This window comes from Sinohyriopsis cumingii, chromosome 13 (genome assembly GCF_028554795.1).
Source record: "Sinohyriopsis cumingii isolate HCF-2022 chromosome 13, ASM2855479v2, whole genome shotgun sequence".
NCBI lineage: Eukaryota > Metazoa > Mollusca > Bivalvia > Unionida > Unionidae > Sinohyriopsis > Sinohyriopsis cumingii.
This window is the reverse complement of record NC_142973.1, coordinates 62054694-62073807: the sequence shown is the minus strand read 5'-3', so window position 1 is coordinate 62073807 and position 19114 is coordinate 62054694. Positions and strand designations below refer to the sequence as shown.

The window sequence follows — 19114 nt, the reverse complement described above, 5'->3', positions numbered from 1 at the left end:
AACCATGTTAGCAGACACATGACTTGATCCCATGCAGACAGAGGTGAGACATGAGAAATCAGTAAGGGCAAGCACCTTATACTGCTTGGCCTCCAGGGACCCCACCTACTTAATGCATAACAGAATTTTTTTAAAAATAATTAAAAATCCATTTCAATGATTTTTAAGCAAAGGTGCTATAACAAGTTGAAGAAAAAAAACAAAGATGTTGCTTTTGTATCATTTCTTTAAAATTCACCCTTCTTAAACTCTGCTTGACAATGAATTATCATTATCTTCCCCATTAACCCAGACTTTTCTTGGTGAAAGCCATACACCTTAAGTAACCTTGTAGTGACCACCAGCCATATAAACATGAAAATCTTTTACCAAAACCACAACAAACTGTTGATGCCAATGCTGTCATATTGCTCTGGTGTCCATCAGAAACTGATTGCTATGTCTTGCTTTCCAGTAACATGGGCTCAAGCAAAAATGTACAACTAAAGAAGCTGTAAAAACATTAAAGGTAAGCAGTGGATTAATTCTGCCCTTTTCAATGTTTTAGTGCAAAGAGTCCTGTTATGAATAGTATGTGTAAGAATACTTTATATTAATTATTACCCTGTCTTTTTGGATAAGCAGTCCTTGATTTAGATGCATGATTAGTCTTGTTTAACCCTTGGTGATGTGAGGTGATGTCTGACAAATGCTGGTATATATGGAGATGTCACAGGTTACATTTTAACACCTGAATTAGCATGTGAACTGTGTAAATATATCCAAAAACATCAACAACCAATGAAAAAGAAAGGTAACTTTTATGAGGAGGGGGTTGGGATTTAAAACAAGGAAACAAATATTTTATTGGTTTACCAGAATATCCTCAGTAGTATATCCTAGCTTCTCTGCTAACATGCGCCAATTGTTGCCCATTACGGAGCTGTCTGGATCCAGTTTATTGGCTAGACTAAATAACGTCTGCATAGAGACGTATTTGAATGGGATTTTCTCTTCCATGCTGCGTAAACAGGACAAAACATAAATTGACCTGACGTCAAATGAGTAGATGTTGTTGTCACTCGCCCACAAATCTATGTCACACTACAGCTGGGCAGTCATTCAGAAAAAGCTGTCACATTGTAGCTTCTACCTTTGGAGAAATGATTGATATCTCTTTCAAGGTCAAGGCAAAGGTCAACTGAAATAACAAATGAGAAAAAGCATTTTCACAGATCTAGAAAAAGATCACAGTGGATTTCAATGAGTGGAGTACAAATGGCATCCAATATTATCTGCAACCATATACATCTTTCTTGAAAATAAATTAGTAGTGAAATGCATTATTCCAACTTAATTACATGTTCTACATGTTGTTTTAGTGATTAAAATTCTTTTTATTCTTCCAATCAGACTGTTTTCATCATCAGTTTACTTTCACTGATAATATTGTGTCTGTCTTCAAAAATAAAGAATATTACATACAGGGTAAAAATTAGTTGAACCGTAGCTCTATGTTCATGTGGCACTGAAAACGTCATTAGAATGTGAATTATGAGAAAATTTCCCATCTCATGTTCTTGTCATGTTTTCCAAATGTTTCCTGGTTTCTGTTTAAATGTAGATAAACTTTGTTCCCCATTTATTTACTTGATGGTTCTCAGCCTTTTTTTACTTCCAAATCCCTGATAAAGTAATGTTTTAAAAACAAAATTTCCTATTTATCTTATTTAAATTAAAAAAAAGAAAAAGTGAGACCATTGTAGACACAAAGATAATATGCCTGTAATATGTATCTGTATCAACAGACCTATACATAATTATGGGTCACAGAGACAATTAAAAGGAAAGATCAACAACCAACACTTCACTGATTTTTTTCTGAATATAGAAGGAATCCCTTATTTTTTCAAATGGAAAGGCCCAACCATTTAATTTGAGGAAGGGTGCTTAGGATTTTTTGGAAAAAATGCTCAACCCCAAACAGTTTGAAAAAATTACTCATGCTCAGATTTTTCCCCTCAAAGAATCTAGTTAACTCAGTAATCGTCAAACTCATAATATCAATGTTGTGGTTTCACTACTCACCCTGGCCAGCCTAGGTTGGCTGCCTCTGTGTACCCTTGGGAAAGTCACTTAGCACCCATTTCCTTGGCATCATATAACAACAAAATGCTGTAAGAGTGCCATTAAAACCCCAAAAAAGTACCACTGTCTATACTCGCTTATAAGTCGAGTCAAACTGCAAACAACAAAGATCCTGATCTGCCCTAGCATAATGTGCCTGCAGATCAGGGTGTATGCTGGTTGTTCTACTGTTTATTCCTAACAAACTGCATAGACCCAGATCTGCTGGCACATTATGCCCCGAGCTGATCTGGTTCTCCCCAGTTTGCATTTGGACTAATCTTTTAAGCTAGTAGAGAAGGTAATTCTATCCAACACATTAGTGAACACATTATCTATAGCTAAGAATCTTAAACAGAAGTGCATCTAAGAAAGATATATGGAGTCGGACATGCAAATTAAACTGATGCTTGATAATTTTCACTACTGAAGGAAAATTGCCATTACTTCATCTGTTGAAGGAACATTGAACCAAAGGACACAAGGTACTAATTGTATGGAAAAATAGGAACCAGCCTGGAAATGGGTGAACATAAAATAGAGTATATATAGGTTTGGCTGGCCAGGATTAGTTGATAATGAAAGTTATTTTGTAGGAAAAAGAATCTTTTGAGAGGTTATCCTAATTGCAACTTTAAAAAAAATAGAGACATTGTTTAATTGATGGAATTTCAGTCCTTTAACGGCCTTGAGTTTGGAACACTCATTAATAAAAATAAGCACCTGACTCTGGTGCAGAACTGAAAGCATGTTTCAAACACATGCAGGTCCAGAAAATGCTGCAGCTCATATCCTTTTCTCTACAAAGAAGCTGTCATCCAGGTTTCATCTATACTGATAAATATGTTTGATCATGTGCACTCAGAAATTTCAAGATATTGAATTTTTAATATCTTGGTGTTTGCATAGGTTTACTCTGAGAACTGAATTAGTACCGTGAGTCCTGAAAGCACACAGCTTCTACACTAATCTGAAAGCATCAGTTTATTTTCTGGGATATGTATATTAAGTTTTGCAGAATTTATATGTGCAAAATACTGCCAAAATATGTCAAACTGAATATGGGCGACTATACTATAGTATATTTCTGGTTTTCATCAGTGGTACAGTGTTTCATTTTCCAAGTCTGATTTCACTCAGTGAAAGCATATAGATAGATATTTCTTTGGATCATGTAAATTTAATTTGATCAAATTTACCTGTTGTCCATATTGCTCAAATTTTTACATGACTGATTTGCATACCTTCACCTCTTAATCCCATGTGCAAGAGTCAACAACTATTTTGGGCCACCATGGAAGATAATACAAATATGATACTTAAGTGGCGAGTAATCAGCACCTTCAAAATAAAACTAACATGCGCTTTCTTGAATTGTACCATCAGGAAACAAAAAGGTTTACCCTGGGAAAAATTATGGTTGTAGTTCAAAGCTAAAAATCTATAAACAAGAAATGTGTTCACACAGCAAGCTGTTGTAGGGTTTTAACGCCATTTTTCAGCACACAATAGGCTATACATGGCAGCCAGTATTAATGGTGGAGGAAGAACCCGGGAAAACCCCTGAAAGAACCACCGACCCACGAGAAGCTACTGGCAAGCTTTCTCACATACCCACATTGGCTGAATCCGAGACTCAAACCCACGCAGACAGAGGTGAGATGGCAGTGATCCATAACGGAGAGTGCTTTAGACCACTCGGCCACTCGGGGCCCCTCACACAGCAAGACTGCTCCACTGGCACTGCATGTATTCATATAACACTTCAGCCAAACATGCATGAGAAACTTCTCCAATTGCAAAATGTGCATCCTTGATCCATGCAGTGACCTACTTTTGGTTACATGATGTTGTACTAATCTAGATGTATCCACAAACAAGTCAATTTGACTCTTCAGTTCCCAATGCACAAGAAACAAATCCAAATGCAAAACTTTACTTTATTCATAACAAACTGCACAGACCCAGATCTAGTGGCGCATTATGTGATGGCAGATCTGGCTCTGTGCACTTTGCAGTTGGACTCATAAGAAAGTATCAATGGTAAATCATCTACACAAGTTTTGCATAACAATGTGTATCTCCATGACTTGCTTGTTTGAAACTGAGAGACTTGTATAAAACTGATCACATCAAATGCATATAATTAACACAGCTCCATCATTATTCCTAATATACGAGCATTTTGCACCCAATATCACAAATTTAAAAACAATGGCAATATTACATGAAAATTATTTTCAACAGTCGATGTCATTGCGTGAAAAAGGACCTTACTTCATCTACTTTGGACAGGGTGTCATAAACCTCATAAAGTAACAAGACCCTTATATCACCCACATGGATATCCTGGTATAAACTTCATAAAGAAACATGAACGTTATATCACCTACATGGATATCCTGACATAAACTTCATAAAGAAACATGAACCTTATATCACCCACATGGATATCCTGGTACAAACTTCATAAAGTAACAAGACTCTTTTATCACCCACATGGATATCCTGACATAAACTTCATGAATTAACAAGACCCTTATATCACCCACATGGATATCCTGGCATAAACTTCATAAAGAAACATGAACCTTATATCACCCACATGGATATCCTGGCATAAACTTCATAAAGAAACATGAACCTTATATCACCCACATGGATATCCTGGCATAAACTTCATAAAGTAACAAAACCCTTATATCACCCACATAGATATCCTGGCATAAGCTTCATAAAGTAACATGAACCTTATATCACCCACATGGATATCCTGGCATAAGCTTTGTAAAGTAACATGAACCTTATATCACCCACATGGATATCCTGACATAAACTTCATAAAGAAACAAGACCCTTATATCACCCACATGGATATCCTGGCATAAACCTCATAAAGTAACAAGACCCTTATATCACCCACATGGATATCTTGGCATATACCTCATGAAGAGACATGAACCTTGCATCACCAACTTAGGATAGGACAGTTTGGTGTAAACCTCATTTCGGAACAAAAACCTTACATTACCTATCTGGATAGCTTGGTGTAAACCTCATAAATAAACAAGAACCTTATGTCACTCACTTAGGATTAGGTGGCATAAACCTCATAAAGGACCAAGAACCTTATGTGACCTACTGTATATACTCAACTTATAACTCAAGTAAAACTGTAAAAAAACAAAGATCCTGATCTACAGTCACATAATGCACCTGCAGATCAGGGTGTATGTTGTTTGTTGTACTGATTACTCCTAATAAACTCCAGAGACCTAGATCACCCGGTGCATTATGCAATGGCTGAATTTGGTCTATGTAGACTGCAGTTGGACTCATAAGTGAGTATGTACGGTAATTAGGATCAGGTTCATAATCTGTAATGCTGCAAATTTAGTTACATCTTTCAAGTGAGGCTTTTTTTGGCGTAGTATTACATGCATTTACTAAGTTCAATCATGCAATATGCAAAGGTGACTGAGAAATGACAGATAAGGAAAACTATGAATTCCACTCAAGTGAGAAACATAACTCATGGTGACCCACTTTACCTGTAGTACATTTATACTGTGTAATTTAACTTGAAATGCACATAAATGTCATAATTCATGACTGTGCATCCAGTAGTTACCAGAATATGGACCCTGCTACAGATATAAATCTATCTTTATAGCAAGAACACGAAATTTAGGTCACAATGGCCTGCTTTGACCAGGAAGTTTGTGCTTCTTGGATGGGACATAGATAATATACTGTTATTATCCAGGATGCAAAACAGTGGAAGCAAAGCTAGTCACATCACTTGATCATCAATGTCTACTCATCATGGCATTCATTTCTTCCTGGTCCAAAGTTTAAAAGTAACTTTAACATTTTAGTTGATTATTTGAGAAATCAATGATAATTTATTTGACTTGATAATGCAAAATAAATACCTATATATATATTCACAGCAAGCCTCTGCATCCAATCAAAATTATGTTGTTCAAATTTGAACACTATTTCTACATGATCGAGTCAAGGGGAGCACATAACTTGAAAGGACTCATAAATAAGCAAATACACCTGTAATGTCTTCTCTCTGATATGCAGTCATACTTTCAATGTTAAAGTATCCATATGAAGTTGACTGCCTCCACCATTTTCAGCCGATATACAATGTACCGCTGTTACACGCTACTGGTTAGTTGGCATTACATACTAAGGGAGGCAACTCATGAAATCCAATGGATGTCGCTAGGACAAACCACTAAAATATCTACTCGATCCACCAGGGTGTAGACAGGGTTAACATATCGGAACCTTGGCATGCAAAGATGGCCTCAATTTCAAAACCAGTGCAATAAGAAACACACATATTAGGGGAAGGGGGCTTAGCTATCATGGAAGCCATACTGGATGTAAGACTGGTACCATTTTCATTTAGGACAAACTAGACACAATTAGAAGACTTTTGGTATAAACCCCAGGTTGATATGACAATATATTCTGGATAATTAATAACAAGATTTTCAATATGTTCATTGTGGCAGCCATATCTGAAGTTAGATCATTCTTGACCAACCAGATTTCATAATTAGTTTTCCAATTAAAAAAAACCACATCAATAAGCTTTCCATTTATGAGTACAATGACAGGATTTTCAAGATGATTGCTATGGCAGTCATTCTGGATGTCAAATCAGTTCCATTTTTACTTAGTACCAACTTAAGAAGTCTTTGGGTGAACACCCCATGTTGATATGACTTTCTGTTCTGAAGGAATAACAATAATAAAAAATTTAAGATGGCTATCATGGTGGCAATATTGGAGGTCAGATCAATACCATTTTTGTTTAGTACCAAGTAAATGTCATAAAAAATCTTCAGTGAAATCCTCATATTAATATGACCACACATTCAAAAGTAGTAACAATAACAAGCTTTTCAAGATGGCCACTAAAGCAGCCATACTGGACATCAGATCAACACTACTTTCAATTGGGACCAACTAGACATCATTACATTTTAATGAAACCATTATGGCAATACAAGGAATACTGATAACATGATTGCCACTCTGATGTTGGATGTCCAGATGGCACCAGTTTCATCTTGGACCCACAAGACACCATGAGAAGTCTCCAGTAAAAACACCATGTCGATACAACTTCCTTCTTTGAAAGAGTAGTGATAACAAGACTATCAAGATGCCTGCTTAGGTGGACATCAGATTGGCACCATTTTTATTTAGGACCAAACAACATTCTAAAAGTATTTTAGTGAAAACTTCATGTTGATATGACTAACCATTCAGGACAAGCAGCAATAAGAAGACGTTTAAGACAGCTGATGTGGTGGCCATACTGGACATCTGAGCAGTATCTGTTAGATTTAGGACCCTGAGATGAATGTCTGTGTAAAGTTTCATGTCAAATGTCCAACTAGTTCAGGAGAAGTAGTGACAACCAACTTGTGTAACAGATGGACAGACATCAAATGAAGGACAATAGGCCATCCCATAAACATCATCTAGTCTATGACCAGTACAAATAAAAATGACCAACACACCCATTTTAGCAGTAAGATTTAATATCAAACAATTCTGGTGTTTTATTGTTTTTATAAATCCATGCACATGGAATTGCAAATGGACCCAGACTACATGCATGTATGTGCATACACACACACACACACATGGAAATACAAAATGTTCAATGAATAATCAGGAGAGTGTTAGAAAGGTCAATTTTCAGCCATATCCACATCCTGCAGATTTTTTATGGTGAATGGCATTTATAATGCAGCAAAACAAATGCAGTTTATTAATATCAAGTAAAACCCATCTTGGAAGATCACTGCTATGAAAGACCTCCTGTATTGAGAGACCACACAGTCAATGAATTAATAAATCTATTATATACAGAAATGATCTCCTGTGAAGAACCATGTCTTGAAAGACCATGTTTTGTTGGCAGATGTGGTGGTATCCCAAAACATGTTCTACTGTACATTCATCAAAAGCAACGGTAAAGTTGAATATAATGTATAACCACTGCATGATTTGTGTTAAACCACCACAGCACACTTCAACTTCCTTGATCAATCTCTACTTAATTATACAGTTGTGTTTGTTATTGGATACTGACTGACTTCTGCAGATAATAGTCTTTAATGAACTATATAATCTGGGTGCAAGTAAATATGACTTGTATATATAGAAAAATACACTGAAAAATGTCAGATGTCTGCAAAGACTGAATGAACCAATGTTAATTTTCAGTGCTGCCTAAATTCAGACTAGTATCTTCCCTATGCTACCTAATTACCTGGAGCTAATTTTCAATTTTACATTCTGTTTGCCATGTAAAAGAGATAATTATGAACATTTTCATAAATACTTCGATGCATAGATAGGGGCCACAACCTATGTAATTACCATCCAGCTACATTTGCTAGAGTTGCACCCCCTGATATGGATATCTTCCCCAGCCATGCTGGTACTTTACATAAATATATGATCTAACATGAATGCTCCTTTCAAACAAAATTTATTAAACAAGTATAACAAATATTCTATCTTCTAAAAGCCTGTGTGCAACAGATTGAAATTATTCAACAAGTTTCTTTTAAAATGGGCCAAAATATTTTTTTAAAATTCAAGAAAATAAATGACATTATTCAAACAATCAGGAAATTAGTGATTTTTAATGATTTCGAAGTATTTTACATCATTTCTGACATCATCAAGTGTAATATTGAATAGTACAAGATAGATCCATGAAGGATTACATTAATGAACTAATGTCATTAAAAACATTTAACCTCTGGGACAAAATCTTTGTCTAAATCCAATAATGACTAACTAGGTTGCCTGAAACCATATTTGCCCTTGACTTTAGCGTGAGTATTGACACTTTATTCTAGTCTCTGCCATTCCCCTGTAAAATGTACTCATTATTTCATGACTGAAGGAATTTCAACCCATATCCCTATGTCCCACTTTTACCCCTACACTGATAAAAAGTCTTATAACTTGGTTAAAAAATTATGCAGAGTGCATCACATCTGCTCATCTGTGATATGTGTAACCACCCATGAACAATTGTAGTTACATAATGCAACAGCATTCCACAGTGATGCCCTCTTATGTGACCACCCCTTCTGCAATCAAATGGGGGCTGTATAAAAGGGGTGATATCCAAGGACAGTGACACTATTAAATATATCACATCCATCAAGGTGGCATGTAAATGAGGGCAGAATCTTTCTTGATCTGGTCCTCTAATAAGGTAGGCACTGTACTTAATTATTTCCAGTGAAAGTCAGAAACCCTGATCAACCTGTGCAGAATGAAAAAGCATATCAGGGTCTATTCTTTCTGCAACTGGATGCATGTGCAACTGCAGGATTCATGCTAAGTTCTGTTGTTTTATTTTTAAATCACTCATAAAAAATCAGGTGAATTTACAGAAATCACAATTCTATTTTCAAACTACATCTTTATTTCCTCATTATCTCTTCTATAATAAAAGTTTCACCCATTTTTCCAACTGGAGGGGGTGATTTCCCCCTCCAAATTTTCAGTTTGGGAATAGACCCTGCATGAATAAATATGGTAAAGTAGTGGCAGTTGTAATTTCTTTATAGAACCACATAATATCTTTACTTTATGATTCCACCCCTCTAAAAACAAGTAATTTATAAAGTAAAAAATTCAAATGTAACTGCCACTAAACATTTTTTCAGGTACATGTAATTCTGATTTAGACTGCATCATCATCTTTTCTTCCCCTGTTCCACTAAATACTATTAAAAAAATAACTGCACAGACCCATATTTGCCTTTGCATAATGCACTGGCAGATATGAGTCTGTGCAGTTTGCAGTTGGATTTTTCTTAGAAGTTAGTACAGACAATAATTAAAAAATGGCATGCCCTTATGATAGTGACAGTCCCATAGGTCATATATGTGCATTTACTCATTTTAAATTAAATATAAATTGTTCTTTTATAATTTAACACCGATTTTCTGTAACAAAAGTCTATTCAATCCTGATTACTGAATGCTCTGCACCTTAAGTGTTATCAAGAACCTTCCAGACAAAAATAATCAATCTCTATAGTCCTTTACAATGGTAGCCCTGTACTAAACTTGGGTCAAGAAAAGAGCACATCAAGTGGTATTGCCATAAATAATGTAGTATGAATTTGTTTATCAATAGGCATAGCTTTCATTGTGACATCACAGTGTACAATACTCAATCCAGACTGTACTGGATCACACCTTTAGATTCATTTCATCCAAAAATGTCTATATACTTTTACATTGGTTTTGTTGTATGCACTTCTCTGGGCATCTAAATAATGACTTTCCTCAGGAATGTGGATGTTTAAGAATCCAAAGAAAGTGAATACTTGCCACTTAAAGGTATGTATAATAAAATTCTAAAAATTGACACCTATTACTGAAATAGTGTTGAATGCTACATGACCTGTGTGACTTGTACTATAGTCACATGCTTTTTACATGAATATGGTGAATGGGTTTGGTCTCACTAAAGCGCATCCCATTTGAGCGCCGCTCAGTGAGGCACTGAAAGAAAAAAAATTCTCATTAGGGCTAATCCCATTAGGGTGCAAAAAAATCTCACTAGAGCGCATTCACAATAGGATGCGGAGAAAAAAATTAAGTTCAACAAGACTGAATTGCCATCACGTTTGATGTTATATATATATATATTATAATATGTACAAACATCATCCGAACATCTGGCGTCTACTTACAGCAATTCGTGATGAGCAGGCAAGTTCCGCCGTTACACGACTGCAAATCACAGCAGGACAAGAAGTGGTACGTCCAAACAAGAAATATTTGGACATTGAAAAACGCATTCAGAGAGTGACGGTAATGTACAACGATGGGAGCATTGATGCTATTGAACTGATAACTGGTATTAGCCATATTCTGAATCTACCCATTTAAAATAAATATAAAGTTACAGTTAATAAATGTGTTTTTCATTCAGTATTCGCGCTCTAGTGATACTAGTTCTTCGCGCTCTAATGGGATGCGCCCTAATAAGATTAGCTCTAGTAGGACAAAAATATGTTTTGCGCTCTAGTGTGATAAGCTCTAATGGTCTGCGCTCTAATGAGACATTACCGGTGAATGTACGAGTCAGTGATCAGAAAATGCTTCATTGCTACACTGCATATGACTACCATTTTTATCTATTATTCAAAAGAAAATGTTCAGTGTATCTACTGTGAGCCCCTTCAACTGTAAATCTTACGTTTTAATATGATGAGATTCATTGAATGAAAACGTAATTCACGGTGTGATTCACTAAAAGAACTTTATCTTTTTAAATAGTTTTACCCTTGGCAGAAATGGGAATTTTTATTTAATTCTGGCACTGAATATGTGTGTCAGGCATGCCAAAAACAATCTTTAACCTTGATCTGTTGATTTTGATATGTGAAGCCAGTATGGTCCATTGTGTAGCAATGAACTGTTTGAATCTACAAATTATCTCTATGTAAACTGCAATTTTGGTGCAAGCCAACTAATGAGTCTTTTATTGCTTTATATAGTTTCAATGAGATGAGGTGATTTTCAATCTCAAGACAATGAAATAATTCATTTTCTTTAAAAAAATGTGAATAACACACAATACACCTGCCATGTTTAGTATTCCTCTCAGCAAGAACTCATTTTAAATTGAGATAAATATTTCTCTTTAGATAAAATTTCTTCTTTCAGTTACAAAGACCATGACATTTGACCTTATGACCACCAAATCCACAGGTTGCTTCCTTACCACAAATGCAAGCTTGCAATCAAATGATACTTAACAATCTTCCACCATTCATCTGAACAATAACTCCTCACTGAGAAAACATTCAAAGACTGTTGTTTTAACAATATTTTATGTTCTGCATACTTGCTGGGAACTGAGGTCATTTTATCATAAAAGTTACCATAAACTGCACCTGAAAAACCAAACCAAAGATTAAATTTTGAAAGCCATTTTGTGACCTTCAAAACTTTATAGACTACCTCCTCAAAATGTACAATTCTTTGTGAGAAATCATCTGAAGTTGTGAAAAGATATCCTCATGGCAAGAAAGAAGTAAAATCTGGAGAGAAAAAACCCACCTTTTTCTCAACACAGAATGAAGCATGACTGGGTTAGGTGAAACAATGTTTATGGTGCAGACACAGAGAGTGGCATTTATGAATAACTGGTTTAACAAGAGTACTGTGAACAACACATTATATACCTGATAACTTAAACTTTTCTTCAGAAACCATATTCTACTTTCAGTCAGTGACATTGGACTTTGTCCTTTTTACCCCAAAATCAAAACCCCAAAAAGACATGAAAACAAGTTTCACTAATGTTATTGCATGGAAACCATTTTTCTTCCTTCAGTCAGTCACTGTGACCTTGACCTTTGACCCCCAAATCAATATGGTTCTTCTTTACCTAGAAGCCAACCATAAAGTTTGGTAAAGTAGGTGGTGGAGAACTCTAGACATTGTTTAGAAATCATTTGTCTTCTTTGTTGGATAGCTTGATATTTGACCTTTTGACCTCATAATCAATAGGTTTCTTCCTTTACCCAAGTGCAATCCATCCATACATTTGGTAACAGTAATTATATTTGTCTTGACTGAAACTCAAATGTATTTTTCTTGTGGAGAGCAATACCTTATTTAAATCACAATTAAACTATTATTTTACACTGAATAAGTCAAATGACCAAGAAGTACTTAATAAAATAATTTCAATGGCATTTAATTCACTTGATAATATTTTTTAAAACTTGAACTTGACAATACACTACTTGATTAACTTCATAAGAAGCTTTTCAAATGTGCAAGAAATGTCATTTCTCAAAGATAATGTTAGCCCAACAGCTTGTTAGTTTTTGTTACAAAACAATTGTATATAATAATGCCACATGGTAGGTACTGGCAAAAGATGACTTTCAAAGTTTCATATGGTTAATACGACAATATAAAACATTATCCAAAATGGTAAAAAAGTAACATCAATCGGAATAAAAGTAAAACACTGACCAGTTTTGGGCTGCTTTCATATTTAAACTGCAAAATAGGTCGTTAATTTTCTTTTGCACACACCTATCGCACATGTGGTCACATCTTTTGGTGGTAATGTAAAGTAATACGCCAACTCCTGCTTATCAAAACTGTATGAAAATAACCACATGTTGACTACGACCAAATGACACATGACAGGACCACATGCAAAAACTACACCTATCAATATAATAATATTTACACATTCCATCTCCGATATATAATCTAAAAACATTAATAGTGATGTTTGACAACTTCAGCTCTGAACATTTATCATTAAAGAACAAAATGAAATCTATACTTAACATATATTTTACAAGTATTATAAATTAGGTCAGATCATTAGGTTCCAAAACAATCGGTGACGATGCGAAGTGATAACAGAAGGGAATGGCAATTTTACTTCCTAATTCAAAGTGTGCACTTTCAACTAACCTGTGGATAGTAAATCTTCATCTGTTACATAATGAACATAGTGGCCATTATTCAAGTGAATTAGATTGCGGAAAAAAGCCGAAAAGACTTGGAGAACAAAAATTACGCACGATTTTATACTAATGGTATGAACGTCTGTCGACCTTATTCGCTCTATACAAATGTAAGGGATTAAAGCAAAGTAGTCCGAATGAAACACCGAAGCGGTAAAGAATATAAAAAGAAAGTCATTTGTATCCTGTTAATAATAATAATAATGAGGACTTTGTATAGCGCATAATCTTTAGAAGCTCTAAGCGCTTTACGACATTAGACAACTCCTATAAGATAAAAGAAAACATATAATGATAAGATTACAAAAACAAACACCATGAAATTAGAAAACATTAAAAAAAAACATGCTGAGAATATTTAAGGTAGGAAACATTATTAGGTCTTTAAGTTTGTTCTTGCAGTCGAAATAAGTGAGTTTTGAGAGCCCTCTTTAATGTGATCACTGTGTCTTTGTGTCTATGTTCAGTGGGCAATTCATTCCACGTTGCTGGGCCCTGGTATGCAAAAGAACGCTGTCCATATGACTGTTTTCATACTTGGGAATAATGAGTATACGATTGTCAGAAGAGGAGCGTAAGTATCTTGCTGGTGTGTACACATGGGTGAGGTCAGATAGGTATGTTGGACTAGAGTCCGACAGTGAAACGTAGCACAGAGAACAAATTTTGTGTTTGATTCTGGATCGAATGGATAGCCAGTGTAGGGTACAGAGCAGCGGGGAGGTGTGCTCTGATCGTGGTACTCTAAGTATGATCCGAGCAGCTGTGTTTTAAACTTTTTGACGTTTCTGGAGCAGATATTGAGATGAACCAGACAGAACTGAGTTACAATAGTCCAGTCTTGAAAGTACTAATGAACACACAAGTGTTTTATTGGCATCAACTGAAAGATATTTGCGAATGGAGCTGATGCGTCTCAGCTCAAGATATGCAGTCTTGCATATGTTCATGACATGTTGGTGCAATGTGAGAGTACTGTCCAGAGTAACACCTAGGTTTCGTACTGATTGTGTGAATTTAATGTTGGTGTTGCTGGTATTTATTGTTTGAGGTAAAGGATGTGAATGAGAAAGTATTTGTGTTGTGATCAGAATGGCCTCAGTTTTATCGTCATTGATCTGCAGCTTGTTACATGTCATCCATGATTTCACATCAGAAATGCACATCTCTACACCTTGGATAGTGTAGAGAGATGCATATTTATTAGACACTGTGTGTTTACCAATATGTTCTTCGGAACTAAAACCTCGTGTATCTTACAATGTAATGTTAACTTCTGAAAATGACATGATTTTAAGAGCAATTGACAAAGAATTATGCAAAGAAGAATTATATATGGCACAGATAAATAACCATCAACTACAGAAAAAGTGCCAAGCTAATGCCGACATCACAGACAAGTTACACACCCACCACCTCCCCCCAAAATCTACCCAATTAAAACTTTCTTCCATCACTACTGCCTTGAGTGTGAATTTTGTATATAATTTGGTGCATTCCATACATCGTTCTGAACCACTTCAGTGAAAAGTAAGGCAAGAGTTTTTTTGTACAAATAGCCTTTTTGTTTTAGTTTCGTAAAAGGTAATCCTAGTGTTAAAGTTTTCTTTCAGGGACAGTTTGCTAGCTTTAAGTATGATATATCCACAGTACTTGGTCGGTGTTTTTGCAGTCTTCCAATAACCCAGTCAAAATTAGGTCGTATTGGCGCATTTTTCTTACATTTACGCCCAAAGTTTTCGTTTTTTATCACTTGCACTCATATTAGCTATATGTAAGGCCGTCTGAATATGCTATTACTTTGCTTGAAAACCACTATCAGAGAAATAAGTTTCAGTAATCTATTTTTATTGCATAATTGTTTGGGGAAAATGTCGAAATGATCATGGAAAGTGGGTACAGGTGTAACGGAGCATCCTGGACCGGTTTTCTTACAGTCGTGACTTGTGAGCTTAAGGGGTTAATCCTTATGTAAAACTTTTTTGTTTTCCTGGCAAATTTATGACGGTGTGAATTATTTGTTCATGGAATATGTTCAAGGTTATTATCGGTATATCGCGGTATTTTTTCCCATTGGTACGTACCACGATATTTATTCATTGTACGGTTACTTCATTAGTTTCCTTTCAAAAGAACTGTACAGAAAATCCCGAGGAATCTTGTTAATAATTTAATGATATTAACTGCGTGTTTTCATTTTTCATTTTTGTTAATATTACAAATATAATTATATTTATGATCCTTAATTACATGTTTGACACGTGTCACGCATGCCAACATGTTGGCTAAACAAAATGTTGTGTATGATATTCGGGCCAAATACAACGTTTGGAAAATGTTTAGACGTTATTAAAATGTCATTTGCCAATGGTTTACTAGCGTATATGATATAATTTTTTATTTTCTGTCCGGAATGCATTTGCATCTGAAAACTTTGGGTGATTTACTTTACCATCTATATGTGCTAGAATTGTTTATCCATGTTTTGGCTAACTAATAGACATATTTTTTCTTAAAGTGTTTACATTGTTACTTTGAAAGCATATGTTGAAATATGAGGTATGATATAGTATTCCTTATATTAACTATTGAACAATTGCAACTATCAATGTCTCTAATAAACATCTCGACCGCTCCGGTGGCCTAATGGTTAGAGCGTCCACGTCGGATGCGGGAGGTCGTGGGTTCGATCCCCGGCCGAGTCATACCAAAGACTTATAAAAATGGTACTAACAGCTCCCTCGCTTGGCGTTCAACGTTAAGAGGTTAGTGTTAAGACCGGTCGGCCTGGTGTAAGGATAATGTAACATCATGCTACATGTCTGCGACATGATGCCCCGGTGCTAGACATCACTATAAACTGCCACACTGCAGACATTGAAGCGATATGACTGAATTTGTTTTATAAAGCTACGTTAAAAATCCAAATCACACACACACACTTATAAATATTAGTGACACAAAAAAGACCCTGACCTTATGATAATGTAATAGCAGATCTGGATCTTTGTTTTTCATTCTACTTATAATTATTAGTGACACAATAAAGATCCTGACCTTGTGATAATGTAATAGCAGATCTCAATGTTGAAATAAATGATAAAGAATGTATGAAGTATGTTTGAAGAACTGAAAATCAGAGGACTTGACAAAAATTATGATGCATTTCTTTGTATTTCCCCACGAGATAATGAAAATCATACTTATGCAAATGTCCTGGAATAAACAAAACCTCTTTTTGCATTGGTTTAAGATTATGTGCATTACTTAATGCTATCATATCAAACATCTAATCTGATTTACCGCATTTTATTAATGCCAATATCGCTCATTCCAAAATATACATGTACGATAACGTAATTGACACATGAGATTAATTCTAATTTAATGATCTGGTTTCAAAATTACGACTGTTATAGTCTTAATGACATGGGCTTTTTGAACTGTTTTCACTAAAATTTAGTGCATTAGACTCTCTTCGTCTTGACATTTAAGTCGCTTGTTATGCCGTCGGAACTCATCAAACTCATCAAATTCCATCTATATCACATTAGGACAGTTTTCTCTGGTAGCTTCTGCTCACACGATCTGTATGCGTGTGATGGTCTTATGTTTATGCTCTATATCCACTGAGTATGGAATTTGTGTTTCTCTTTGTGTGGATTTTAGTGACTACTTCCTCATCAGAGCTAATTGCTTGATCAGCATATCTGGATTACTCATGGCTGTAATACCAGCTGACTTTTTGGACTTCCATCGTAAGTGCCATGACGTTGTATCTCTAGTAAAGGCAAGTTCTTCGAGAACTGAAACTGACTCGGCTGATGTATTTTGATTGACAACGGCCGAACACTGACAAACTGACTTTCACAGCTTTGTTTTCAGACAGAAACTTTTGGTGCAAGTTGTAAAGATAGTCATCTAGAACTCTTATATGCTTTTTCTTCTTTTTTTTATCTATCTGCACTAATTCTTTCCTGACAAACATGCACATTATGTATTCTTTCCATGAACTAACTGACTTTCTAATTTCATGAACTTATTTTTTCTTACTATTGTGTGGCACATACTCTTGATATCGTCTTGGTGCCTTGCTTTTCAAATCTGCTATTGATTTACTTGTAGCTCTTTGCGCAACTCTTTTTCCAATCTGCACTTTCAATAATTTCCCACAAAATACTTTCAAGGATGACTTGGCTTTTTCCAGTTTCCTTTATTAATTTTCGCTTCCTCTGCTAAGCAAGTGTTAAATTCTAACATTTTTGTAACCACGTTACGACATTTGGAAGGTGATATTCCAGCTTATCTTATTTCGGTCTAAGATTTACTTTTGGGTGTCAGCCATTTCTGAATCTCTTCCCGAGTTGGGCTTTGGAACCATACTTTAACTCATTTCACCTGAGACTTTCTTCCTATGCATTTGTTTGCAACGTCTATCGTGCGGTGTCTTTTTTCGAATCAAGTAGCTTCATTTGCAAGCAACTTATTTTATCCGTTGCTTCATTCGAAGCTTTACCACTCTTTCTTCTCGACTTGGGCAATGATGGCTGGTTTATTGTTCTAGATTGTTCAGTCGAAAAATCGCAATCTGGCCGTGGTAATTGCTGATGGAAATAGTTTGTTCTTTCACCTGTATCTTTGTTTGCATAACCATATTTTCTCTCTGCGCCTTCTTTGGTCTTTTTTAAGAAAGTTCTGTTGTAGGAACATAGTACATGCATCTTGACTCTTTTATTCTCTGTCTCTATATGAATTTAACCCTCAGTGGATTTTTTTCTTCTTCCTTGGTATGCTTTGTATATTTCCGTACATGATTTTCCCGTGACTCTGTAATGATACAAATACTAGAAACTGCATGAAATTGTTTGACATAATTTGTGAATTGTGTCACTACTTAAGAGAGCACGGTAAAACGAGAAAGAAGTAGATACTAGAATACCCAGTTCTAAACTGGATTGAGTCAGGCATGGCAACAGTTTTAAGTGGTATGGAAATAACAATAATTTAAATAATAATGAAAGCACAATTCGATCAACGAAAAGATGATCAACTACCAGTAAGACACCAGCCATTTGAAAGGAGAGGTATGTGAGTGAGATTAAACAGAGAAATACAACATGTATTGGTGGGTAGAATCAAAGCCACACTCGCAGAAAGACTCCGGCCCACTCCTTTTCAGATCCAAATGGTTGATGCCAACATATTTTGTCTCTTGATTTACAGATCACAAAAGACAGAAGAAAACAGGTTGCATATCACAAACTAATTTACGGTAATTTAAATACTTAATAAATTGCACTCTTCTGTATGGAGGTTAACAGTGAGAAGACACTAATGAAGATTTCTGTAAACATTCAGCAGTTCCATTGCTGTTTAAAATTTATAATGGAAAAAAAAAGAATCTTTAGTTGTGCTATATAATCCATGTGTTC

The 19114-nt window shown here is 35.4% G+C and overlaps 1 protein-coding gene across 4 annotated transcripts in view; it reads right to left on the bottom strand.

Moving 5' to 3' along the window:
• Positions 1 to 13781, bottom strand: part of LOC149785691 (uncharacterized) — a 52021-nt gene extending 38240 nt beyond the window's left edge. The window contains exons 1-2 of one of the 4 annotated variants that reach the window (XM_089979534.1): positions 13630 to 13781; positions 856 to 1180 (exon numbers count right to left, since the gene is read on the bottom strand). In XM_089979534.1, coding sequence (XP_089835660.1) covers positions 856 to 999 — 144 coding nt within the window. In that variant the 5' untranslated portion in view covers positions 1000 to 1180; positions 13630 to 13781. Of the gene's footprint in view, positions 1 to 369; positions 573 to 603; positions 735 to 855; positions 1181 to 13173; positions 13251 to 13629 lie in introns of those variants that run through there. The other 3 variants (XM_089979535.1, XM_089979536.1, XM_089979542.1) reach the window with 3 other exon arrangements.
• Positions 13782 to 19114: the final 5333 nt, after the last annotated feature.